The sequence below is a fragment of the Schistocerca cancellata genome, chromosome 1 (genome assembly GCF_023864275.1).
Source record: "Schistocerca cancellata isolate TAMUIC-IGC-003103 chromosome 1, iqSchCanc2.1, whole genome shotgun sequence".
NCBI lineage: Eukaryota > Metazoa > Arthropoda > Insecta > Orthoptera > Acrididae > Schistocerca > Schistocerca cancellata.
In genome coordinates, this window is record NC_064626.1 from 170,355,397 (window position 1) to 170,382,873 (window position 27,477).

Below are 27,477 nucleotides of genomic sequence, written 5' to 3' on the forward strand. Positions count from 1 at the left end.
ATGGATGATTTTCAACAGATTTCCAGCAGAATTAAAAAAAGTAATACTAAACCCGAAGTATTTAAATCCAAGTTGGAAAGTATCCTTGTGGCACACTCATTTTATTCTATACAAGAGTTGCCCACAGTAGTTGAGAAGTTTTCTCTGTAGTGTTTCATTTACTCGTATCCTCTGTCACCGCGGTCTTTCAGACCGGTAATTGAAGTTAATACTGGCTGTGAAAGCCTACACTGTATAATTCACTTTCTTGTGTTTTTTAATTCTTTCGATTACAAATTTTCTAATCTGCATTCTGTAATGTAACGACGCATTTTGTAACCAAGTAACTCTGGCTCTCCTGATCCTGAAAGATAAATAAATAAACACATTTGCTGCGAAATACGTGGAAAGAAGGTCACGTTACGATGTTTCGACTGATATGCATCGATCGATCTTATCACGTACCGGGAAGTTCCTGATGCTTCATTACCGTTTACAAAATCTACATTAAGCGCACCAGCGACTGTGGGAGTGTCTGCCCTAAAGAATATTTTAACCTATAGTAATAAAATGGATGTTATGATAATAGTTGAATGTTCTATTTATAGGTGTTGCTGTTACAGCATCATGGCCGTGATTGATAGTTTCGCTGCCAGAAAAAGTCATGAATACCGTACAAATGTCTGTCAACATTTTTATCTTAAGGAACTCTGCGGATAGAATTTAACAACCTTAGCCAGGGAGCAGAATATTTTCGAGACCACCACCCTGGGAGCTAGCCAGTGGCATGATCAGACAACGTAGTCATTTTACTGGGAGTTTGATTCTCGTTAGCTTGTTTCGAAGTAAAGATAATTGTACTGAAATACAGTGGAAAAGAATTTACAAGTGAAGCGCTTTTTTAGTTATAGGACTGACTCCTGTAGCCTGAACAGAGACGCTTGATAGGAAACTTTTGCTTCCATTGCGCAATTTTTCTCGATTTAATGGTTCGTGACCAGCGTTGCACTCAGGACAACCCTGTAAGGAGTTCGTTAGATCTAAGCGTCCAAGACCCAAACATTTCATTGATTTTCTACTCCAGCATATGTAAACTATGTGTTTTGCCGCCAATCTGTTGCAAGGCCCATCACACAAATATCCAAGAATATCCGATAAGGAGCGGAAACTGACAGAAATGAAGTCAGTGTTTTTGGACATTGATTGAGCTGTTTGAGGCCTGTGTTGCCGTACGAGTGACAGCACGCTTTCTTGTCACATGTATTACAGTGAAATGTACCTATATTCAGGACCCCATGATAATCCTGTGAGATAATACAACGGGGACAGTAAGCTTCAGATACAGATCATCAATATTAATGCGTATACATGAAACGAGCTTGCAAAAGATCGCGAATTCTGATGCCAATTAGTGATAAGGCTTTTGGTGCCATTGAAAGAAATATCAGGCTCATAAAGACTACTGGACACTGAGAATGAATGTTCGGTAACCTCTAAGATAGTTACCCCACATTTCAGAACGGTTATCGCTTGATTATCGAGTGCGCCTTGTGAAAATCAATTGAACATTTTTGCGTCTGAGAGTTTTCACTCCCCATTTCGGTCTATTCTGCGTCAATGGTTGGGACTGAAATTTTGAATGTGAGGAGCACCAACTTTTACCGTCACTTTCCAACTTTCATACGCGTACGGAAAGGGATAGCCCTTGTTTTCCCTATTTCTTTCCCGACCTCCTGTTTTACTGTGGAAGAACCTATTCCGATTTCTCTAACTTCTCTTCAGTTTCCAGTGATTCTCGTTTAGACGGAGTGAAATAGAGAAATAGCTTTGGAATCATATTTTTTCATATTTTTAGTATATATTTTCCAGTTAATTTTTTCTGTATTTCTTTTTCTGTACGTACACGATATGTACGTCTCTCACTATGTACCATTTTCTGATTTTATATACCGGTACTCAACAGTAAATATTAGTCGATCTGAAGAGCTCGATACGGGAACTTTGTTTTACGAAAGGTTTAAATTTTTGTCTCTTTCTGATTCCGACAAATAATAACATAAATCGTCTTCATCATTGGCTGTTTACAGGTGGTTTATATCAAGTTTCCAAATTTAATTAGCTGCATGACACTTTCCCATGTTATCCAAATAACAATCTGTTTCACACCGTAAATAAACTCAATGTCAGTGTATTCACAATTACGAATATGGTCAACCATCAGATGTATAATGAAATGCCGCCAGTGAATATTTGTTGCTAACCGGACCTCGAACTCCGATTTCCCGCTCATCGCGAGCTGTCACCTCACCATTTGGCTATACGTGCACGACTCACGGGCAGACAAAAAATTCCATTCGTCTGCCATGAATCTACAACCTGGACTCATGTATATTCCCGTACAGGCCTAATGGTAAGGTGACCGCTAGCGATAAGCGGGAAATCCATTTTCGTGTCCCTTTCCAGCACAAATTTTGATTGTTGTCAGTCCATTCTACAGCTTCAAATGGTTCAAATGGCTCTGAGCACTATGCGACTTAACTTCTGAGGTCATCAGTCGCCTAGAACTTAGAACTAATGAAACCTAACTAACCTAAGGACATCACACACATCCATGCCCGAGGCAGGATTCGAACCTGCGACCGTAGCGATCGCTCGGCCACAGACTGTAGCGCCTAGAACCGCACGGCCACACCGGCCGGCATTCTACAGCTGATGGTTGTCCATATTCGCAACTACGAATGCATTTAATGTGTTTCCTGAAGGATGTAATTACTGCAGCACCTGTTGCTTCGGAAATGAGTGCATGTCCAAAGGAACTTCTCATCGTAATTCAGAACAACACGGGCACTTCAGTATTGTATAAATAAATTTGTTCCTTTTTGTTATCTATGATACTGATCGAGGTCAGTGTTATCCAACGGTTTTCTATTATTCGCTTCAATTAGTGGAATCATTTCACGAAAGATTTAATCTTTAGCTACACTAATTCCCTGTGTTTTGTACGTTTTTTTTTATCGCAGTTGTTTACAACATTTGGGGGCACACCTCAGTCTAATTCTAGATAATTTTTTTCGTTCGTTGTTACGCTATTCACTTCTGTCCGTTCACAACACCTCGTTCCTTTTCACTTGCAGGGTTAATAAATGTATATCTTCATATCATTCATTACATCAGCAGCAGAAACCTTGTGATCAGTTCATCCACGGCTATTGCGTTAGAGGGGAGCCGATACTGATATGAATGTGTGTGCGATACTTACCGAGATCGCCAAGTTGCCACCTGTAATCTAAGCCCTGCGTCACGCTGTCAAGTATTTCAGTTTCCTGAATTTCGCCATCCCTGGATCAAAAGTCTAAATCTCGGCCCCTGGCACTTAGCGGATCGCTATATAAGGTCGTATGGTCGCGCTACGGGGCATCTCCTCTCCAGACACCAACAGTCGAACATGATGAGGCAGGCCGTTCTGGTGCTGGCGCTCGCTGCCTGCGTGTTGGGTGAGTGGTTGTCGCAGCAGGAGATATTTTTGTCTCTGTTGTACGATGTCAGGGCATGCAGCCATTCCTACAGCTTCTGTTGTTTTGTCTGTGTCTCAACACAAAAGTTTTGTCTCAAGTACAGACAGTGTTGAGGATCAGTGGACAAAGTTCAAAATCGTCGTACATAATGCGTTAGATGAGTATGTGCCAAGCAAGATCGTAAGAGATGGAAAAGAGCCACCGTGGTACAACAACCGAGTTAGAAAACTGCTGCGGAAGCAAAGGGAACTTCACAGCAAACATAAACATAGCCAAAGCCTTGCAGACAAACAAAAATTACGCGAAGCGAAATGTAGTGTGAGGAGGGCTATGTGAGAGGCGTTCAATGAATTCGAAAGTAAAGTTCTATGTACTGACTTGGCAGAAAATCCTAAGAAATTTTGGTCTTATGTCAAAGCGGTAGGTGGATCAAAACAAAATGTCCAGACACTCTGTGACCAAAATGGTACTGAAACAGAGGATGACAGACTAAAGGTCGAAATACTAAATGTCTTTTCCCAAAATTGTTTCACAGAGGAAGATTGCACTGTAGTTCCTTCTCTAGATTGTCGCACAGATGACAAAATGGTAGATATCGAAATAGACGACAGAGGGATAGAGAAACAATTAAAATCGCTCAAAAGAGGAAAGGCCTCTGGACCTGATGGGATACCAGTTCAATTTTACACAGAGTAGGCGAAGGAACTTGCCCCCCTTCTTGCAGCGGTGTACCGTAGATCTCTAGAAGAGCGTAGCGTTCCAAAGGATTGGAAAAGGGCACAGGTCATCCCCGTTTTCAAGAAGGGACGTCGAACAGATGTGCAGAACTATAGACCTATATCTCTAACGTCGATCAGTTGTAGAATTTTGGAACACGTATTGTGTTCGAGTATAATGTCTTTTCTGGAGACTAGAAATCTACTCTGTAGGAATCAGCATGGGTTTCGAAAAAGACGGTCATGTGAAACCCAGCTCGCGCTATTCGTCCACGAGACTCAGAAGGCCATAGACACGGGTTCACGGGTAGATGCCGTGTTTCTTGACTTCCGCAAGGCGTTCGATACAGTTCCCCACAGTCTTTTAATGAACAAAGTAAGAGCATATGGACTATCAGACCAATTGTGTGATTGGATTGAGGAGTTCCTAGATAACCGGACGCAGCATGTCATTCTCAATGGAGAGAACTCTTCCGAAGTAAGAGTGATTTCAGGTGTGTCGCAGGGGAGTGTCATAGGACCGTTGCTATTCACAATATACATAAATGACCTTGTGGATGACATCGGAAGTTCACTGAGGCTTTTTGCAGATGATGCTGTGGTATATCGAGAGGTTGTAACAATGGAAAATTGTACGGAAATGCAGGAGGATCTGCAGCGAATTGACGCATGGTGCAGGGAATGACAATTGAATCTCAATGTAGACAAGTGTAATGTGCTGCGAATACACAGAAAGATAGATCCTTTATCATTTAGCTACAAAATAGCAGGTCAGCAACTGGAAGCAGTTAATACCATAAATTATCTAGGAGTACGCATTAGGAGTGATTTAAAATGGAATGATCATATAATGTTGATCATCGGTAAAGCAGATCCCAGACTGAGATTCATTGGAAGAATCCTAAGGAAATGCAATCCGATAACAAAGGAAGTAGGTTACAGTACGCTTGTTCGCCCACTGCTTGAATACTGCTCAGCAGTTTGAGATCCGTACCAGATAGGGTTGATAGAAGATATAGAGAAGATCCAACGGAGAGCAGCGCGCTTCGTTACACGATCATTTAGTAATCGCGAAAGCATTACGGAGATGATAGATAAACTCCAGTGGAAGACTCTGCAGGAGAGACGCTCAGTAGCTCGGTACGGGCTTTTGTCAAAGTTTCGAGAACATACCTTCACCGAAGAGTCAAGCAGTATATTGCTCCCTCCTACGTATATCTCGCGAAGAGACCATGAGGATAAAATCAGAGAGATTAGAGCCCGCACAGAGGCATACCGACAATCCTTCTTTCCACGAACAATACGAGACTGGAATCGAAGGGAGAACCGATAGAGGTACTCAAGGTACCCTCCGCCACACACCGTCAGGTGGCTTGCGGAGTATGGATGTAGATGTAGATTTAGACTTTAGCCGTACGATCTACACAGTGTCGCAAAGTGTGACAAGTAGGTGAAATGCTGATTTGATGACGTTGAGGAATCGCGATCTCTTTCGACGGTGCAGTACTGTTATCCAGAGACATTTGGTATTTTAGTCATAGGAGAATACGTAACCTTCCATTCGGAGCGAATCTGTCGCCGGTTGTATTGATGTTAGTTAAGCAAACTAAATTTCTTTCGAATTGTTTTCTTGATTTTCTTTTCCATAAAGGAAATAATATTGTAGATTAAGTAATTATAATATTTATTTGATTGAATTTAAATTAATTCGAAAACAAAACCGGAGAAAATGAGGAAAAACAAGACGGACGTATTTATAATATTCCTTAAAATTTTTATATTTGTTGTAAGAACTATGAAATTTTAAAATCGATAAAAAGTATGTAATGAACGACGAAGGAAACATCATGTTATTTATTTATTTCTGGCTGTGTACCAACAAGCAAGGAAAATACCACACAATTCTCGATTTACGATAAGGCTTCTGTAGTGTTAAAGTGATAGAATTAGGTGTAAAGCACATTTCCAACTTGAAGAGCGTTTATACTTATTTGAATTTATTCATGAGAGTTGGTCGATGGTCACAGGTCACTGAGAGTGGATTTAATTCTGTTTCAGCTGCTGAGCTGCCAGTCCGCCGTATTCCACACAGCGGACCCCGCAGGAAGTTTGGCCTGCAGCACGGTCGCATCACCGGTGGCTCAGATGCCTCCCTGGGTAAGTCGCTCCTTCACGTCGTGATGCGTACTCCATAAATACCAGCGAGCGATGTGGCGCATTTGGTGGCACACTGGTCTCACCTCTACGTCCAGTTATCCAGATTTAGGCTTTCCGCGATTTCTCTAATTCCCTTCTGGAAATGCTCCTTTGAAAAGGAACATCCGATTCGCTTCCCCATCTTTGATACATTTCGAGCTTGTGCTCCGTCTCCAATGATCTTAATGTGGATGAGACCTTAAAGTGCAATCTTCTTTCCTGTCCGCCTTCTTATGTACTAAGTCATCAGCCATCAACTCCAATACATGTTATATAGCTCTGCCGTGGGATAGACACTCGTAATATGCCTTTTGTCTTCTGAGTCGTGTGGTCTGCTTCCTTAGGACATCCTCTGCCGCGCCAACCCTTTCATATATATAGTTCAGTCTCTGCTAACGAAGTTCTTATCACCATGATATGCATAATAAGGAAAATTTTGAGGAGGAATTAAAGTTCAGGAAGAAGAAATAAAAAGTTTGAGGTTTTCCTATGACATGGTCATTCTGTCAGAGACAGGAGAGAGAAACGAAGTCTTACAGAAGGACAGAATCACAAGCATTCGGCCTGTATGCTGGTGATGGGCTCAAGTCTTTTACTGCCGGTATTGTTGACGTTGCTTCCTGGTACTGGTAGACGCGCTGAGCCGGCGTTCTGTGTGTGCAGGCCAGTTCCCGTACCAGGTGTCCCTGCAGTGGGTGCAGCTGGGGCTGGCGTCCCACATGTGTGGCGGCTCCATCGTGAGCGCCAGCACCGTCGTCACCGCAGGCCACTGCGCCGACCCCGCCTACATCGGACACTACGAGGTGAGTAGGAGGCTGCCTAACGCTTATCAAAACGGAAGGCAGTAATTTATGATGAAGTTATCGTTAATGTAGTTAAGTAACTGCAGCCAACCTCGGTATATTGTACTGCCACGATGAAGGATGTTAGTACAAACAATGAGGTGATAAAAATTATGGGATAGCTTATAATACCGTGTCGAGCTTCCTTTTGCCAGGCGTAGTGCCGCAACTGAACGTGGCATGGACTCAGCAAGTCCCTGGGAGTCCCTGCAGAAACACTCTCTCATGCCGAATCTACACGACTCCATAATGGCGAAAGCGTTGCCGATGACGGACTTTGTGCACGAACTGAACTCTCGATTATGTTCCATAAATGTTCGATGGGATTCATATCAGGCAATGTGGTTCGCCATATCGTTCGCTCCAGTTGTCCAAAATGTTCTACAAAGCAATCACGAACAACTGCGGCCGAGTGACAGCGCATATCGTTGTTTGGAAAGATGAAATCCATGAATGGCTGCAAGTGATCTCCATGTAGCCGAACATAACAATTTTCCGTCAATGATCGGCTGAATTGGTTAGAGAACCCAGGCCATTCGGTGTAAACACAGGCAACACCATTATTGAGCCACCACCAGTTTTTCCAGTGTCTTATTAACAACTTGGGTCCATGGCTTGGTGGTTCTTCGCCACACGCGAGACCTACCATCCCTCTTACTAACTGATCTGCCCAGGCCATAGTTTTCCGGTCGTCTAGGCCCCATGCGCCCAGGAGAGGCGCTGTGGGCGATAGCGTGCTGTTAGCAAAGACGCTTCTTGCATTGCCCCGTTAACGGATACACGCCACATTGATTTCTGCGATTATTTCGCACTGTGTTACTTGTCTGCTAGCACTGCAACTCTAGGAAGACACCGGAGTTCTCGGTCGTTAGTGAGAGGTATTGTTAGAAATTGACCTTGTGTATCTGGGAATATTGAATTCCCTAACGATTTCCGAAGTGGAACGTCCCATGTGTCTAACTCCATCTACGATTCCACGTTTAAAGTCTTTTAATTCCAATCGTGTGGCCCTAAACGCGTCGGAAATCTTTTCACATGGATCACATGAGTACAAATCAGACCGTGTAAGCGATAGTACATGTGTGTATATCGGTATACAATGACTTCTGTCATCTCAGTGTGCTTCACCCTTCACTGTCAACTGTTGGAATCATTTCTGTATTTCCTACTGGGAATGGAGAAACTTGCTTTACGTCTTTAGCTACACAACAAATTTTACGGTCTCATATTAAGCAACACAGAATGTCCACATTGTCTTCTCAATTGTGCTGAGTCATACTCCATGTGAATGAGACCACTGTATGCGTCGGTAAGTCATCTGTCCAATTGTTGCGTCGAACAATTGCATACAGTTCCTGAGAGGGTAGATATGTATTAGATAGTATAACATAACTCTAGTCCCCTAGTACGTTCGAATGCCCTGACAGCTAACACTGTGCGAAGAAACGGAAATAACTCTCTCTGACTGCGTTGTCTTCTGTCGTGTGTTTCAGGCCGTGGCTGGTATCAACTCACTGAACTCCGACGGCCAGAGGGCGCGCGTATCCCAGCAGGTAGTGCACCCAGACTACTCGGACGTTGAGTAAGTGTCACACACAAATTCTATATTAAGTGTGGTCTAAACTTTTGTGAAATGGATACGTTATAGCCTGTTATTCTTGGCGGTACTGTTCTTGAGAATGTGCCTAAGAGTTATAGTAAAGAGTTGGTTCTGATTACTCAGAGGTATCCATGTGTGGAGTTTGCAAACGGTTTTCATTCTTCCGTAGAGTTTTATTCTCCAGTGCCGCCGGCGAGTTCCCAATCATTTAGTCTTATAACAATCATTAATAACGAATGTCGAGATTATCGCTCTGTCTTTCAGGTTACAGGACTCTGCTTCTGGTACACTGTATGACCATTAGTTACGTACCAATATGATATATGTACTGCATATATGCCTGCAATAATGGTGTTTCAACTGACGATGGGTGTTTAATTTAATTTGTCGTTTGTTCTACAGTAATGTCGCCATCAACGACATCGCCGTCTTCCTGCTGCAGTCCAGCTTTTCTCTGAGCGGCAACGTACAGGCCATCTCGCTGCCCACCGCTGGAGCCGTCCCCAGTGGTAAGTCAATCACCTCTTCCGGCATTTATTTATAAAAAAAAAAAAAAAAAATGTGTGGACGCTCGAAATTCGTGATTATTTTACTCGTTTTTTCGTTACTTCTTCTCATGAATTAGTAACCATCAACAGGAATCAGAATTTTTCGTCCTCTTCTGTTAAAGCTGATTAAACTATACGGAAACCCGTCATGCGATCACGTGGCGCACTACAGGAGGGTTTACGGCTATTGTTTTTTACAGCTGGTTCGACGGCGACTCTGTCCGGCTGGGGCAGCGTCAGCACGGGTATCATACCCAACTACCCCGACATCCTGCAGTGGGTCGACGTCAGCATCATCAGCAACACCGAGTGCGCGCAGCTGCTGGGCAACAGCCCGCTCAACGATGAGAACATCTGCACCGGCCCCGTCAACGACGGCATCTCCGCCTGCTCGGTACGTAGCAGACCACTGGTAGTCACATGAACGGTGGTGAGCTAAGCGTATTAACCCTTTCGCGTTACATTAGCATTATACGTGCCTGTAACCTATTTTTACAACATCGTTAGAAACATCTGATACGTCAGTTGCATAGGATAATTTATGCCGTATCACGTTATATCTGTTTGTATCACGTGTACTTCGTAGATTAGAAAATCAAATATTAGTTACTTGGCCGAGCATGCCGTTTTCTGTTCCGTGTGCCCGAGAATGTACGTTTTTTGGTGCACTATTATCCGTTTGTAGCATCCGATACGTCAGTTCATTAGGGTAATTCATGCTCTTCGAGCCGGCCGTGGTGGCCAAGCGGTTAAAGGCGCTACAGTCTGGAACCGCGCAGCCGCTACGGTCGCAGGTTCGAATCCTGCCTCGGGCATGGAAGTGTGTGATGTCCTTAGGTTAGTTAGGTTTAAGTAGTTCTAAGTTCTAGGGGACTGATGACCTTAGAAGTTAAGTCCCATAGTGCTCAGAGCCATCTGAACCATTTGCTCTTCGAATAATATATGTTTGTGTAATCAAATCGTATGTGATCGATCGACTCATATGCAAAAAAGGACCACGAGCAGGTGAAACTGTAGTGCTTTCCGACGTAACAAACAAGAGCGGTTAACGACGGTGTTGGCAGCAATGATGGAATGCGGTCAACAGGACTCGCCATTCAGTTGTGTATGTTTACGTGCTCGTGCACTGAACCGTCAGTTCTTTATGCGTGCTTGGAGTAAGTGAATTCCCTTAGCGATATGGCCGTCCTGCCTGCCAGGCCTACAAATATACACATAAACTCAAAATGGTTAATATTTCTTATTCACTTGGTGGTGGCACAGTATTAATCTACCTTAGCAGGCGCCATAATAAGAACATGGGTTTGTTCACTATTTCGTCTGCATACGCTAGAGTTTCAACAAGGGACTTCATTGTGGTAATTCTGGGTAAAACGAATGATCAGTTTGAGAGGAGCCTTACAAACCGCCTGAAATGATGAAGTTTCACTCTCTCTCCGCAACATATGAACGTTCGGAGATCTATAAATGTGTAACAACTAATAATAAAGAAGTTAGCACTCATTGTAGAGCGCAATGTGTCGTAGAACGAGAGTGGGTGTGCTGACCACGTGGCTTGGTTTTCTGCAGGGAGACTCCGGCGGACCGCTGGCCCAGGACGGAGCCCTCATCGGAGTCGTGTCTTGGGGCATCGTGCCCTGCGGCTCTGCTGGAGCGCCTTCCGTCTTCACCAGGGTGTCTGCTTTCTTGGACTTTGTCAACCAGTACGCCTGAATACGTCGTGCTGCAATTGTCAACTGATCTCAGACTAGAGTAATAAAAATACTCTAAAAATTTATCTGCGTTCTTCGTTATTGTGTGCCGTTTAATCCACAATTCTCCTAAGTTGTTGGCTGAAACCGGGAAACACATCCGGTTTCAGAATAAGCTTGCATACTTCAGTTTTACTGAAACTGCAAAATCGCATTATAATATTCTCTGCTGGCGTTTTCTTCCCGTTTCCATTCCTTTCAATTCACACTGCAAAACAAGTTTGCCATGACTCATCTAAAACACATTTCTTATATGCACTAATGGCGGGGAACGCAGCCAGCAACAAAAACCTTTACAAAAGCTTTATTGCACTGCCAAGAGAGGTTTCTGGAAGGTATACCCATTTTCGCACGCTACATATGTTTTCTGCTGTGGCAGCACAACAAACGTTCTTATGCAGGGCAGGAGCCAATGACGGGCTGCTGACGAACGTAATACTGTAGTAACACAAGGTTAGCCAGCCAGGAACGGTTACGGTAATAAGATAAAGCTTTCTTAAAAGCTGCCTGTTCTCCATTAACAACACTTAACTGAATAGAAGCAACGGAATGCAACAATGTGTAGCGTGGATATAATAAAGACTTGTTATTTAACTGTGCCCTAGAAAAAATAGTAAGAGAATGGAACAAGAAAATCAATAGTGGAATCCGACTAGGAACAAAAAACAAAGGCATCAAGGTTAATTGCCTAGCATTTGCAGATGATATGGCCCTACTAGCTGAAACATGGGAAGAAGCCAAAGAACAGATCCTCGAATTACAGAAACAAGCAGAGAAAATAGGCCTTAAAATTTCTTTTGAAAAAACCAAAATAATCACAAATATAAAAAAACCAATGAAATATCTTAAAGTAAGAGACCAAAAGATCGAAATTGTTAAAGAATTCAAATATCTTGGTGAATGGATTAGCTGGAACGCCCTTGAGAAAAAAGCAATAGAATTAAGAAGAAACAAAGTTGAACTAGCCTTTCAGCTTACTAAAAATACTTATAATAAAAAGTCCCTCTCATGGAATTCAAAAATAAAACATTACAACACTGTCATTAAACCAGAAGCACTATATGCAGCTGAGACATTATCTATCACTAACCATGGCCCAATTGAAAGGCTAGAGATCAAAGAAAGAAAAATATTGAGAAAAATTTTAGGCCCCAAATTTCATAACGGCAAACTAATTCATACCAAAAATGAAACACTCTACAAAACCACAGAAAAACTTTCGGATACAATGAGGAAAAGAAGAATTGAGTTTTATGGGCACATTCTCAGAATGAACCCAAATAGACTTACAAAAAGAATGTTTGACTACTTCAGGAATAAAAAATCCAAACCAAATTGGTTTATCCAAACAGAGAAAGACTTAAGAGAACTACACATCACAGAAAAAATGCTCACAGACAGGACCGCAAAAATGATAAGCAAAGACAGAAAAGAGGGATTCCAGCTCCAAAATAGAAAGAAAAGAACGATTGTCATCTCTGATGAGGAAAGAAAAGCAAGATCAGAAAGAATGAAACAGTACTGGGCGAAAAGAAAGGCACAGAACACACAGAAGTGATTGATTCAACGTACCCCAAAGTTGGGTGAAACGAAGAAGAAGAAGAAGAAAGACTGGTATTTATGTTGCACTTGGCACTGAAAGAGAAGCAACGAAATTGAATTTACGAATCTGAAACGAAAGTTTTAATCTGTTTTACAAGGGCGTGCTGAAAAATAATAAATGCGAATATTTTATGTGAAAACTCTTTTAAAGAAAACAAATGTTATTAACATACTGCATCATCATTCTTAATGTCTACCTATTTATTTCAAAGCATAGACAAATTCCTCCCAACTAGAAACCGGTTTCTTGATGCCGCCACTGTCGAATGTTTGTCTTTGTTGGTAGAGCCACAACTGCACTTTCTCTTGCATCGCATCATCGCTATTAAACTGAATTCATCGGAGGTGATCTTTAAGTTTTGAAAAGAGAAGAAAATCGGATGGGGTCAAGCCGAGAGTGTATGGGAGATGATCGATGTCAGTGAACCCAAGGCGACGTGTTGTTGCACATGTAGCGCTCGTGTGTGGTCTGACATTGTTACGCTAAAGGAGGGGGGGACTCGTGTGTAGATGAACTCTTCAAATTCCATAATCGATTCCGAAACTCGTTTACAGCACTCGGTTTCTCACACACCAACATAGCTAAGTTAAATATGAGTATGTGCACAGGACACGCTACAATTCGAATACCTCTAGTGACAAAAGACTGCAAATACGTATGCAGACATGAAGAATATATATATGTAGAATATTAATGATACTTGTTCTATTGAAAAAGCTTTAGGAGGTTTCACATAAATTTGGTGGGACTTTTGTTCAGCATGTCCTCGTAAATTATTGTCATGATAATCAACTGACACATCAATAATCGGTACGCTATTTAAAACAATAACAACATTATGAAGGCATACAGTATACAGAATTCACCTTATCTTATAAGTACACTCTGCAAGGAAACATGATTTTTTTTTGTTTGTATTTCACGAAAACATCGTTCGAAAGCAGAGAAACCAAAGAAATGCACATAACCTCGTTTCCGTACCGAAATGAAACGTAATTTAAATAAAATGTTTTCAAACAAGTTAGGGAAAGAGGCAGTCGACGTTAATTTCTTGTTTTTTTCGTTTTTCATGCCGCAAACGGGTACGTGGGCTTTCCAACAGTGGCGTTTCTGACGCAGTTGTAGACGCCGACCGAGCTGGGGTTTCCCTACCACTGTGTCCCCCACTGCTGACGTACGCCAGTCGTTCATCAGCAGAGGATGTGTTCCGTGTACTGAAGGGTGTTGGTGGTGGCAGTACCCAAGCTACTTAAGTTCCTTACACTGTGAGTAATGAAAATTATTACAACAAGTGGTTGCTTAGAAAACATGATGAGTATACGAACTGGAGTGCACAAATTCGAACGAAGCAAGTGCCGAGACCGTCTAAAAATGGCAAACGGCAGAATCGTGGCTTAACAGAAACACTCTTGTACATCTGACTAAGCAGATGTGCAGATTAGGAACAGAATGCGTAACTGCAGGGAAATAGTCGACGAAGAAGGGGCAGGGCCTGTTTTCCAAATTTTAAACGGGAAATTCAAGATTTGAATGATAGAAGTTTAGATTTGGTCGCAAGTATGCCAAGTTATGAGAACTCCAAGACTGTGAAAACCCAGAACCCTGCCACTAGTTCATAAATTCAACTGAACGAAGACAGCCGGGCTGGGTAGCCTCGCGGCCTAAGGTCCTAGCTATTATTCGCTCGGCTACCCTCATCGGAGGTTCGTGTCCTGCCTCGGGCGTGGGTTGTGTTGCCCTTAGCGTGAGTTAGTTTAAGTTAGGTTAAGTAGTGTGTGAGCCAAGGGACCGATGACCTCAGTAGCTTGGTCCCATAGGAACTTACCATAAATTTCCAATTTGAGCGAAGACATTTGAGGGAAATTAACTGAAGGTAGTAGTTTTATTGAAAATTGATAATGTTTCTGTTGTCGAAAAAAGAATACTACTGTTCGGTTGCGTAAATCATATGTCCAGGAAATCCAATGGTTAAATGGAAGTGTACTTATGGACGGGACAGGTTTCACTTCGGCCAAAATCTGCAGAAGCAAATACAAGAACTGCGAGTAACGGAGGAATACAGGCATACGGGAGAAGTCCGGCTGTGTCTCCGCATGTGTGCTGGAGTGGCCCAACTGCCACTTAATGGTGTTGATGAAGGGTGCATGTGAATAATGGCCGGCTGGAGTGGCCGAGCGGTTCTAGGCGCCACAGTCTGGAGTTGCGCGACCGCTACGGTCGCAGGTTCGAATCCTGCCTGGGGCATGAATGTGTTTGATGTCCTTAGGTTAGTTAGGTTTAAGTAGTTCTAAGTTCTAGGGCAATGATGACCTCACATGTTAAGTCCCATAGTGCTCAGAGCCATCTCAACCATTTTTTTGTGAATAATGGAGGAAATGTCCAGCGGAGGAAATTCACAGACTTAATAGTCAATTAAGGGATGGAAATTTCTAGTTTACCAATTTAACTTGGAACGATTTTATGTAGTGGCTTAGGAACACGCACGCGGTCGAAGGATGGCATGGGAAACTAAACTCTTCAACAAGTCGAAAGCAACTGAATGCATACTTTCTGCTAAATAAGCTGAAGGAGGATTGCTATATTTGAAATTAAAAAAAGATTCCACAGGCTTGTCTCTTCGAAAGAGAAGAAAAAGAGACATAAGTCAAAATGTTCATTCATTTGCTGAATATTTTACAAAATTGACAGATTTTCTGCTCCTTGGAAGTGAGAGGTTTCTGATTTCGTGACTTTGTCTAGTAACAGTAAATGTCATATTTTATCTCTACCTACACAGGGATTCATTAGCTATTACAGAAGAGCAAAAGTTAAGGAATTTATTCAGGCCCCTCTGCTGCAGTGTCTCCCAGAGTCGATAACTCTGACCAAATGCACTCAGGTTTTGCTGGGCCAATTGGTAAATCTTCCATCATAAACCCTACATAGGAAGTCCGACATACTGCAAACCATTTAAGCCAGGATCTGATAGCTGATATTAGTTGAGAGAGTGTAGGAGAAGTGATAGGTTCTCTTCGGTGGTGCGGCGAGTATGGTCGACAATTTGCAACATGTGGCATGCCTCAATGCACTGTGGGCGCTGTCAGTGCATTCCAGTAGGAGTCTGGAACTGGCATCGCTGTTCCGAGGGCAGCAGGCAGCATGAGCAGCCACTGCAGAAGTTGGAGACGGCAGCAGGACAGGCGAACCGCAGACGGTGCGTCTGTGGTATCCACGAGACGGGCGACAGCAGACGAACTCACTTGGTAGTCCTTGGCGGACTGCTCAACTCTGTTCAGCCTCATATATAGCCAACGGGTATGAGGGCTGCAATACATTTTAACAGGTGCCGTTGTGGGTGAACGGCAGCTGTGACAGCGGGAAGTCGCACCATACAGACACCAGCAACAGCTGTTGTGGCAGCGTGGCAGTCCACAGGTGCACACAGTTCTTCGCACCGTTCAACGTTGGCCAGCAGAAACCGAGACTCGCTGGTTCCAGGTCGATGTTCAAGTGTTTGTGCGTTCTTCAGTAGAACTTGGCACATCATGCTGGCAGCCTATACTCCATGGACCATACGCCACTACAGTTGTAAAGTAAGTAAATAAACATGGAGGGGAAGGACAGAGATTACCCAGGCATAGTTGATATTCCTCGTGAGACTAGAGGTGGTAAAATGGGCAATCAAACTGTGTTAGCGCCACATACATGGACGTATGTGACACCATATTCAGGAAGGAGGAAAGAGTAATAAGAGTGATATCGGCGTCATGTGTATTGAGTCAAATGACTTCACGCTAGTTCAGAAACTATAGGTGGTGGGAGTGACATACGTTCTGCTGACAAGTGATAAGCATTTCCGAAACTGCTAAATTTGTAAACTGTTCATTCTCCACCGTGGTTGAAGTATGCCTTGCATGGCAAAATGGCTCTATCCATAACAGCACCACGGCAACTGAGATGCCTCGTGGGTTATATATGATGGCTGTGGAGTTGAATAACGCCAGTAGACTAGCAACTGTTCAGCAACTCACCAACCAGGTGATCAAGAGTTTAACAACAGTGTCTCCTCAACGACCATTCTGCGAATGTTTTTGTATATGGGCGTCCACAGCAGAGGCCTGGCTCATGGACCCATGCTGACTACTGTTCATCTGTTATCAAGGCTGTAATTTCCACGCCAATAGCGCAAATGGACATTCATTGAGTAGCCTGTTCACAGGAATAACGTCCCATGCTCCATCGAACAGAGGCTGTTGTCATGTACAGCGTGAAACGTCTGAAAGCCAAGTGTAGACTGGAGGGGGACGTATTATGGTCTGAGGAATCTTTTTGTGGCATTCTCTGGGTTATCTCGTCCTTATGGAAGGCACAACGGATCAACACAGTATGCGTCTCTCCTTAGGGAACATGTCCACTCCTATATTAAGTTTGTTTTTCCTTGGCACTAAGACATCTACAGTACAGCAATGAAGTGTGTCAGATAGCTTGCAGTGTTCACGTGTGGTTTGAAGAAGATAAGGATGAATTTACAGTATTCCCCCAGCTACCAAACTCCCCGAATTTAAATACAATGGAAAATCTGTGGGACCATCTGGAACAGACTGTTCACGCATAAAAGGGAAAATTTGATTCGTTGCAATATACAGGGTGAGTCACCTAACGTTACCGCTGGATATATTTCGTAAACCACATCAAATACTGACGAACCGATTCCACAGACCGAACGTGAGTAGAGGGGCTAGTGTAATTGTTTAATACAAACCATATAAAAATGCACGGAACTATGTTTTTTAACACAAACCTACGGTTTTTTAAATGAAACCACGTTAGTTTTGTTAGCACATTTGAACATATAAACAAATACGTAATCAGTGCCGTTTGTTGCATTGTAAACACGGGCCACGGTCGGCGAGCAGCATCTGCAGGGACATGTTTACGATAACGACCGTGTTTACGAGTGTGGCTGTAGTGCACTGTTGTGGTTTGGTCTAGCTGTCGCAGTGTCCGCATGTAGCGCGTGCTGCTATTGTTATTCTGCATTCTTAGAGAGGCTGTGATCATAGAGTTAAAAAAAGAAGGATGATGGCACCATAGACTTTTGGTGTACGTTGTTTTGAAGCTGAAGTGAGCGTGGCCTGCCGCCATCTTAAATAACACAAAACATTAGCAGGCTACTGTTTACGATTGCGTCTTGTTCATTATTTTTGTCGTGTGCAAGCAACAGTTGTTTTAAATACTAAAATTACAGTGTCTACATGAATAACATAATGTAAGGAAGGCACTTTCGAATGTTTCTCTGTACTTAAAAGAGTTTGTGCTCTAGTAATACGACTAATTTACCCTCGTTAACGTAACTTGTTTCTTTTTTTTGTTGTTGTTGATATGTTTCGCATAACCAATGATAGCTTAACCTCTGCAACATGTAGGCCTATCTTTCCAACTGTAGCATATTTGCTTCTTTTCCTGGAATATTTCTCATCAGTAAGTCTGTTAGTTTTTGAGGAATGATCAAACATATCGCAGCTCTAATGTACATCTATTTTGATCATCTGATTGGTTTTACATTCGAATTCCGTTTTGAGGTTTTCAGTGTATATAATCCTATACCATGCTTTGTGATATAACAATAGTTAGCTACTAGTTAGTTAATTTGATGTACCATGTACCACTGGCACAATAAATCGTAATGATATACACTCCTGGAAATGGAAAAAAGAACACATTGACACCGGTGTGTCAGACCCACCATACTTGCTCCGGACACTGCGAGAGGGCTGTACAAGCAATGATCACACGCACGGCACAGCGGACACACCAGGAACCGCGGTGTTGGCCGTCGAATGGCGCTAGCTGCGCAGCATTTGTGCACCGCCGCCGTCAGTGTCAGCCAGTTTGCCGTGGCATACGGAGCTCCATCGCAGTCTTTAACACTGGTAGCATGCCGCGACAGCGTGAACGTGAACCGTATGTGCAGTTGACGGACTTTGAGCGAGGGCGTATAGTGGGCATGCGGGAGGCCGGGTGGACGTACCGCCGAATTGCTCAACACGTGGGGCGTGAGGTCTCCACAGTACATCGATGTTGTCGCCAGTGGTCGGCGGAAGGTGTACGTGCCCGTCGGCCTGGGACCGGACCGCAGCGGCGCACGGATGCAGGCCAAGACCGTAGGATCCTACGCAGTGCCGTAGGGGACCGCACCGCCACTTCCCAGCAAATTAGGGACACTGTTGCTCCTGGGGTATCGGCGAGGACCATTCGCAACCGTCTCCATGAAGCTGGGCTACGGTCCAGCACACCGTTAGGCCGTCTTCCGCTCACGCCCCAACATCGTGCAGCCCGCCTCCAGTGGTGTCGCGACAGGCGTGAATGGAGGGACGAATGGAGACGTGTCGTCTTCAGCGAAAGAGAGTCGCTTCTGCCTTGGTGCCAATGATGGTCGTATGCGTGTTTGGCGCCGTGCAGGTGAGCGCCACAATCAGGACTCCATACGACCGAGGCACACAGGGCCAAAACCCGGCATCATGGTGTGGGGAGCGATCTCCTACACTGGCCGTACACCACTGGTGATCGTCGAGGGGACACTGAATAGTGCACGGTACATCCAAACCGTCATCGAACCCATCGTTCTACCATTCCTAGACCGGCAAGGGAACTTGCTGTTCCAACAGGACAATGCACGTCCGCATGTATCCCGTGCCACCCAACGTGCTCTAGAAGGTGTAAGTCAACTACCCTGGCCAGCAAGATCTCCGGATCTGTCCCCCATTGAGCATGTTTGGGACTGGATGAAGCGTCGTCTCACGCGGTCTGCATGTCCAGCACGAACGCTGGTCCAACTGAGGCGCCAGGTGGAAATGGCATGGCAAGCCGTTCCACAGGACTACATCCAGCATCTCTATGATCGTCTCCGTGGGAGAATAGCAGCCTGCATTGCTGCGAAAGGTGGATATACACTGTTCTAGTGCCGACATTGTGCATGCTCTGTTGCCTGTGTCTATGTGCCTGTGGTTCTGTCAGTGTGATCATGTGATGTATCTGACCCCAGGAATGTGTCAATAAAGTTTCCCCTTCCTGGGACAATGAATTCACGGTGTTCTTATTTCAATTTCCAGAAGTGTAGAATGAGTCACTTTATACTAACATCATTTTTTTTTGGAAATGTGCCTCAATGCTGCTCATTTATTAGATATTTGTTTTTTAATTAAAAAGTAATAGATTTTTGTAATTCATATCCCTCACCATTTATGCATTACAGTAACAGAATAGGAGGAGTTGTCAGAGAGGAACGTTTTCTGTTTAGTTTAAAATTTTATTTCGCTTTCTGTCGGGCATTTTAAATCAATGAGTAAGTGATCACGGCTTTTCAGGCAGCATTTTGAAACCCTGCTAATGCTACAGACAATGAATGCAGTTTTTTCTTCTGGTGTTGCAAATATGTACTTCATTGTTCCTGTTGACGAGAATGGGCTAGTTGTATTAAACTTCATCAGTGATTAACAATATTGTGAAGACTGCTACTGATGCGCCGAGCAGCAGACAGGCACGACGAAAAGAGTATTAACATGACTTTTCGGCCAAACCTTTCTTCGGAAGGGAACCAAAGCAAGCACATACACACACACACACACACACACACACACACACACACATTCATATACTCATACACACAAAAAACTCACACATAACCGCTGTCTCCGGCTGTTCCAGCCATAATTTCTTTGCAATAGGAAGGAAACATGAACATAGAATAATTATCGACGGGAGGAATTTGGGTCATGACATGCTGCACCAACAACCAGAGCCATTACGTAGCCGTGTGTAGAGACAACACCTTTGATACAGTGTGAGACTGATGTCGGAGCGTTTGCGGTTTGGAAGGCTATGCAAAACACAGGAAAGGAGAGAAAGAACGGACACTAAGTAGAGGAAATTTAAAGTCAAATGACAGAAATAAAAACACTACAATAAAAGTAAACAGCACAAACATAATTCATGTCTACAAAAGAAAATGTTCCTTGTGTGGCTCAACTTACGAACAAAATGTGGTCCTTTAAACCTTAGATTACGATCGGATCGATTGGCACACCCCTAAACGACGCAAACTGGTATGTTGAACGAAACAACAACGTCTCCGCACAATCAAAGCACGCAACACGGTCGAAAGTGGGCACTGGCACATCAGAATGAGTGCAGCGGGTGTTCCTTCCTGTCCCACGCTGCCATTTCCCTAAGGGATACCACGTGCCTCTGATATGTAGTGCACACCTTACCAATTTAGGGAGACCCTACAGTTCTCAACACCATCACACATGTCCATGAAGTCGCAGCCTGCCTTGTCACAGAACATTCGAAGTCTCTGGTTCAATGCTTCCACTTGACTGAGTATCAGGGGCCACCATTAGTTCTGGGGACAATGCTGCAAATTGTAAGCTTCAGTGAAACACCATGGGCCAGGCTGGTCTACGCAACCTCCTCTGCAAGTCGCTAGAATGATTCAAGTATGATTTCGGAGTCAAGTCGGCAGGCATATTTTTTTCCAATGCACTTCATCACGGCCGGGGTGGCCGAGCGGTTCTAGGCGCTACAGTCTGGAACCGCGCAAAAACTACGGTCGCAGGTTCGAATCCTGCCTCGGGCGTGGATGTGTGTGATGTCTTTAGGTTAGTTAGGTTTAAGTAGTTCTAAGTTCTAGGGGACTGATGACCTTAGAAGTTAAGTCCCATAGCGCTCAGAGCCATTTGAACCATTTGTTCTGTTTATGTCAAGCATTCCTTTCTTTTCCTTACTTTAGCACAAGGACGCCTCCTCAAGTCACCAGTAACAATACACGATAGGAATGATCGGATTTGTTCACAAGGCAACTAATGATGAGAAAGCAGAGATGCGCATTTGGCCACCCTCTGTCTTTTGCGATTCTGGCTTATAGCATGCGGTACCTGTTCATCAGGTTTTGAACCTTTCGCGTTACATACAGATGTTACACGATGGAGGAGTGATCACTTAACACCGCATTTGCGAGTTCTCGAGTACAATGATGTGGATCATTGTGGATTAGCGCGTTAAACGATATACATGAAACCTCCTGAACGAAGAGTGTCACAAATGTCACATGATCCTCTTTAAATGAGAAAATCGTTATCTTCCGTGCTCTGTCCAGTAGTATTTTCCTCATACACAATGCAAATGTTTTTGGCTGCCTCTGCTGCTGTCTTCCCTCTATTGAATGCTATCACTCACTATCTCCAAACGACAAAATGACAATTGTAAACTCAAACAGCATTAGTGAATTTAAATTAAAAAAAATGGCAGACGATAAATCAACCCGAAGTAACCGGAACACCGGCATGCAAAGTAAAAACGCACAAACCATAAAATTACAGATTTATTACTAAATTACAGATTTAGTTATTTTATAACAGACCAAATAGTAAATCAGAACCATGAACTTCCCCTGTAAAAAGTGACTGTCTCTCTCTCTCTCTCTCTCTCTCTCTCTCTCTCTTTCACTCACACACACACACACGCACATACACGCAAAAGAATATTAAACTACAAACAGACACCATAACACAAAGAAGAGGCGAACGAGAAACATAGACCGACAATTGTCAACATGGCGTACTGTAAACAGTACAAACCAAAATACACTGAACAGTGGAAATGAGGTGCTAAGTTTAAATGTGTTCATAAATACTAAAAATCAGAAAATCTTCCTTACATAGATGGTCCACCCTACTAACATGCAATGACCTAAAATCATAGAATTTGATTTAATTGTTGACGTAGCAAAACGTGCAGCTAATATTTCATGTTGCGTTACAAATAATCTGGACGAGACATTGATGTGTGGAAACTAATAACAGTAACGTTTCCAGTTGATCTGACATTTGATCTGAAGATAGCTTATTTTCTCTGCCTCGTGATGACTGGGTGTTGTGTGCTGTCCTTAGGTTAGTTAGTTTTAAGTAGTTCTAAGTTCTATGGGACTGATGACCAGAGATGTTAAGTCCCATAGTCCTCAGAGCCATTTGAACCATTTTTTTTAAGGTAGCTTACTGCACGCGTTAGCCGCTGTAAGTGGTTTGAAAAAGTGGCCAAGTGTATCTTCACACGTGGAAAAGAAATGCGCTATCAGTTGAACATGCTTGCACACGGACCGACCAGCACCTGTTGGTGAGTAGCCCGTCCCCGTGTGTCGCTTAAGTGAGCACCTCTCCTCATTTTCTAAGCTTGCTGGGAAATATTGGAGGATAGCCCTGCCTTATGCGAGACCCCGGTGTCGTACATTAAGCGAAATTTCTCTCCAACCAACTATGGCCTCTTAGTTGGCTACTTGGCTGGGTTTTTTGTGGCAATTATCATACGTCAGATTAGATTAGCTCTGGAAGGATAGCTTTTCAAGTTCAATCTGAATGGTCTACCTCCTGGGCGTGACCTTGGCGATATGGTGTGGTTTTTTGCTGTCAGTTTTCAAATCAAATATTTTCTTCGTTGACGCGGATCAATGTACTGCGATAGCAGTGTCATTAGAGACAGAGTAAAAGCTTCCATTTCATACACTGTCAAAATATCTTTCTTTTCGAAGAATTTGGGTGACATAAAAGTTAAAAAGAAGCCTATATGCAAAACTGATTGTTACCGACGAGTGAAACGTATTTCGTCTTTTGAAACCCATCGGCGTCATTCACTGAAGTACCTAAAACCACAGAATTTATGTTCCTGTGTTTTCTGAAGTACTCTTTAATCTTTTATCAGATTCTGGAAATACAAGCGCTTCTAAATATCGGATGTAGACAACGCGCCTGTCTCCTTCACAGTAGGGTGAAGCTACTGTTTCGCTATAGTGACGGCGGTGACTGGACGTGGCATGCTCTGCACGAAATACCGTTAGCGATGGTGGGCTCTACTCATGCATGGCTGTTCAACAGCCGCTTACAATTCATCGACATGAGGTGGGATTGGGGCTAGGAGGTTGTATGTCGCGCTAAAATTAATTTTCTTGCACGGAAAACAAAATATTGAGCATTACCTGCCTAGTAGTGTTCCTTTAGCTTTCGCCTTCGAGGATAATCACGGATATACGAAGGGTCTTATTTATCGCGCCTAAACATTTCCAACATGAGAATACCATGATTGTCCTCAGATGGTAAGAAAAATCCGTTGTCTCATCTGAGTTCCGACGTACTCTTTACTGGCCAAATATACATCGACTAATCAGCTGCACATACCTACTTCTGACCTAGGAAGGGAAGTGCACAGGTTCTTGCTGATGTGCTAATCTCTGTGGGTTGTGATGTGTAGTCAAGAGAGGTACTGTATCACACAGTAGTTTTTGCAACGGCACCGAAGAAATGGTTCTACGTTGTGTAACTGTTAGTGCATACCAGTAGTCCTGCACTGAAATGACGAATATGCTGAGGTACTATGGCGCGTCTAAAGCTATTACAATACAGGAAAGGCGACGCGGAGAGGTATAACCATTCTTCTCTCAAAGCGACGCGCGGCAGATAACATCGCTGGCCGTTATTGTAACCACCGGCGGCTTCAGTTTAAACAAAATAAAAGTATTCCCCATAAACAATTTTCACTTCGCATTATGGATAGCCCTGTACCTATATGGTTTGGAGTGCTTCAGACGTAAGATATTTTTATGAGGTTTACTTATCAGAACAAGAAAAGAGCCACCGATACATCACTTACTATCTATCTATCCGTGCTACGTTTTAGTGGAATCAGTGTTTGTATAGTAATTAAAGTTGAAGTCATAACTAGTACCTGTTGGACTGAACGAACTTTACATTTGTGTATATACCAGGAGGAGGAGGAGGATATTGGTGTTTAACGTCCCGTCGACAAAGAGGTCATTAGAGACGGAGCGCAAGCTCGTGAGGGGGAAGGATGGAGAAGGAAATCGGCCGTGCTCTTTCAAAGAAACCATCCCGGCATTTGCCTGAAGCGATTTAGGGAAATCACAGAAAACCTAAATCAGGATGACCGGAGACGGGATTGAACCGTCGTCCTCCCGAATGCGAGTCCAGTGTGTATATAACAGGCAACTATGTTTAGAAATCTACGGTCAACAGCAGTATTGGATTGATGAACTATAACGTTCAAAATAAAGATAGCACATATGTACATAAGCTAATTTTAGATTAGACAAAGTTACATCGATAAACAAGGTTATATCACAGTTTGTTTCCTACTGCGGAGTGGAAGTATTCATTGAGGAGTGATAACGATACATGTTACACTTGATACAACTAACACTGTACGTTTACTTGGTACAGAAAAGTTTTTCTACTATCCATTGGCGGTTGTATTGAAACGATTGATCAGAATTTCTGATCTATTTGTCGTGGACATAGAAATCAATGTATGGGAACAAGACAGAATAAACTTTTCTTATAACGAACAGCTTGGATATCAGGCTACAGTTTTATTTCACAATTTCAAGTCAATGTAAGCCTCTTTGTTTTCAACAACGCTTTCGCTGCTCAGACATCAATATTTCCCTATTGTTAGGGCTCCGGATACAGAGAAATGAATTTCAATGTTTTCTGATTTGGAAGTGTGCAAAACTTGATTACGTGAACAGTGTTCCGTAATGCTTAAGGGCTTAACGCGCTAAGTTCGATAAATTCTTGAAGGATATAAACAAGCAAGAAAAAAGCGTTAATACTTTTATTTGTCCTTACTGGGTAGTGCTACCATTAGTTTCTGAATGTTTCATAACTTCGGATTTTACAGATTCTGTTGTGTAAATACAACAATGTAGAACACAGGAGAGTCCAGGTGTGGGCTGATGATGTGCAAAGTAACAAGTAACGGTTTAAATACAGCTGCCCAAGATGGCAGATAGGTTAAGACAGTAGAACAGTATTCGGGAGCAACGCGTTTCTGGTTTCCATCTTGTCATCCATGGTTTCTCCAAATCTGTGTAGCGCGCGCAAATGGTGGTTGGCCTACGTAGAAAAGGTGGAACTGATAGTCAGTCGGAGACGAGCTACGAGTCGGAGACGAGCTACGAGTCCGTGCACTGCCATGTAACAGATGCATTTTGTGCTGGTTCCGAGAGAGGCTTTTCCTGCCGCTTTCCAATGCCTCGGAAGAATGGATAAATAGCTGGAAATATTCTGGAATTTGTATCAATCATCGCGACCAAGAAATGACACAGTCCAGCTATTCTACCTGCAATTCCACCTAACAACATGCAGTGGCCACCACATTGCGCAATCATTACATCGGAATACTACAATGATGTACAGTGAAGGATCAGCTTAATGGATGTGTTAGTGTGCTCAAATATAAGGTAATTTATATCTGAATTTATGTACCTACCCTGGTTTTTCTCCTCATCATAACACCTCTCAGGTTCCTCTCCGTTTGAGCTAAAGTGATATCCGAGTGTCCTTACTAAAAGAACATTAAATCCCAGTATTTTGCTCATAAATGCCTCTTCAACATAGTAAAAAGAAAGTTGAAGTTAATGTGGCAAGAGAGTGAGTTAAAGTAAATGTTGTTTTCTGAAAAGATTCCTAGTAAAACTGCTTATTAAAGTGCTGTTGCCAACTTCAAAATTAAAAGTTCTTAAGACTGAGGCTTATAAAGTAAATGATCAAATGGTTGTCTGTAGTAAATTCAAAAAGGTGAGTCAGTTTCTTGCAAATTTGGTCAACATTGTGTTTCGCTGTAGTAAAATTGGGAAACTGCAATAGTAGAAAACTATATGTTCATGACTGCTAAGTGTTTGTTTCTCTTGTGTATTAGAAGTGCATATTAATAGTAATGTTATAAAGACCATTCACTTTGTGTAAGCCCTGAAAGTAATAGTGTGTTTCGGTATACGTTATAATTTTGCAAATAGTTTGTGCTGCTCTAACTGTTAGCTTCAATCTTAAAACATATGTGTGTGTCAGAGTTCATTGCACTCACGTGTGGTTAAGTCTAGGTTGCGTTTGTCCATTATAGTTACTTATACCTACTTTCTTAAACGAGAACGTCAATCTTTCTCTTGCCTAATTAGGCTGGCGACCGTTTCCCTTATTCTATAAACAGTATAGCTAGGCAAAATTTTTTTTGTTACTCTTCAAATATTTACGTAATTCTGACTTTCATTTCCGATAAGCCACCTCCGTTAGGAACAACACGGTCAACCTAGCAAAATTGCTCTAAGAGGGTAACACTGTTCTGTTGCTTTATACCATTATTAATCTAACAAAATAATTCTGTTTTGCAAATTGCCTCTAGTTTTGAGATTATGGTATAACAGTAGCAAACAGGAGTGTTATAAGTGGGCAGTATTAACTAGCATGGCCTCGGGCGCGAATGTGTCTCTTTTCTTAGCTCACCATGGAGCTTTTCAATACGGCCATAAATTAGCTGGTGTTAGGATGTCAGACACAGTGATGATGGGTGCGGGTTGTGTGCATGTTTTATAATCCGCCTTTGTTAATAAAACTGTTTAATCTTACTTCTCGTGTTTGCGTATTGGCGTACCTCAAGGACCACCGCTTACAAATCCTTACAAAATATTCATGTAATCATCATCTGGGGCAACAACACAGACTACCCCCTTATACAGTAAGCCACTGTTTAAGAAGGGAGATAAAAAAATAGCATCAAATTTCCGTCCAATTTCACTGTTGCCAGCATTCTCAAAAATTTTCGAAAAAGTAATGTACAGTCGTACATAACCATCTTATCTCAAATAACATACTGTCAAAGTCACAGTTTGGATTTCTAAAAGGT

At 42.9% G+C, this 27,477-nt stretch overlaps 1 protein-coding gene across 3 annotated transcripts in view; it reads left to right on the top strand.

Annotated features, from left to right (window-relative positions):
* Positions 1-3,385: 3,385 nt before the first annotated feature.
* Positions 3,386-27,477, top strand: part of LOC126168082 (trypsin alpha-like) — a 166,931-nt gene continuing 142,839 nt past the window's right edge. Inside the window, exons 1-7 of one of the 3 annotated variants that reach the window (XM_049920528.1) lie at positions 3,386-3,473; positions 6,269-6,367; positions 7,070-7,209; positions 8,742-8,830; positions 9,251-9,357; positions 9,597-9,790; positions 10,966-11,173. In XM_049920528.1, the coding sequence (XP_049776485.1) occupies positions 3,425-3,473; positions 6,269-6,367; positions 7,070-7,209; positions 8,742-8,830; positions 9,251-9,357; positions 9,597-9,790; positions 10,966-11,109 (822 nt within the window). In that variant the 5' untranslated portion in view covers positions 3,386-3,424 and the 3' untranslated portion in view covers positions 11,110-11,173. Of the gene's footprint in view, positions 3,474-6,268; positions 6,368-7,069; positions 7,210-8,741; positions 8,831-9,250; positions 9,358-9,596; positions 9,791-10,965; positions 11,174-27,477 lie in introns of those variants that run through there. The other 2 variants (XM_049920529.1, XM_049920531.1) reach the window with 2 other exon arrangements.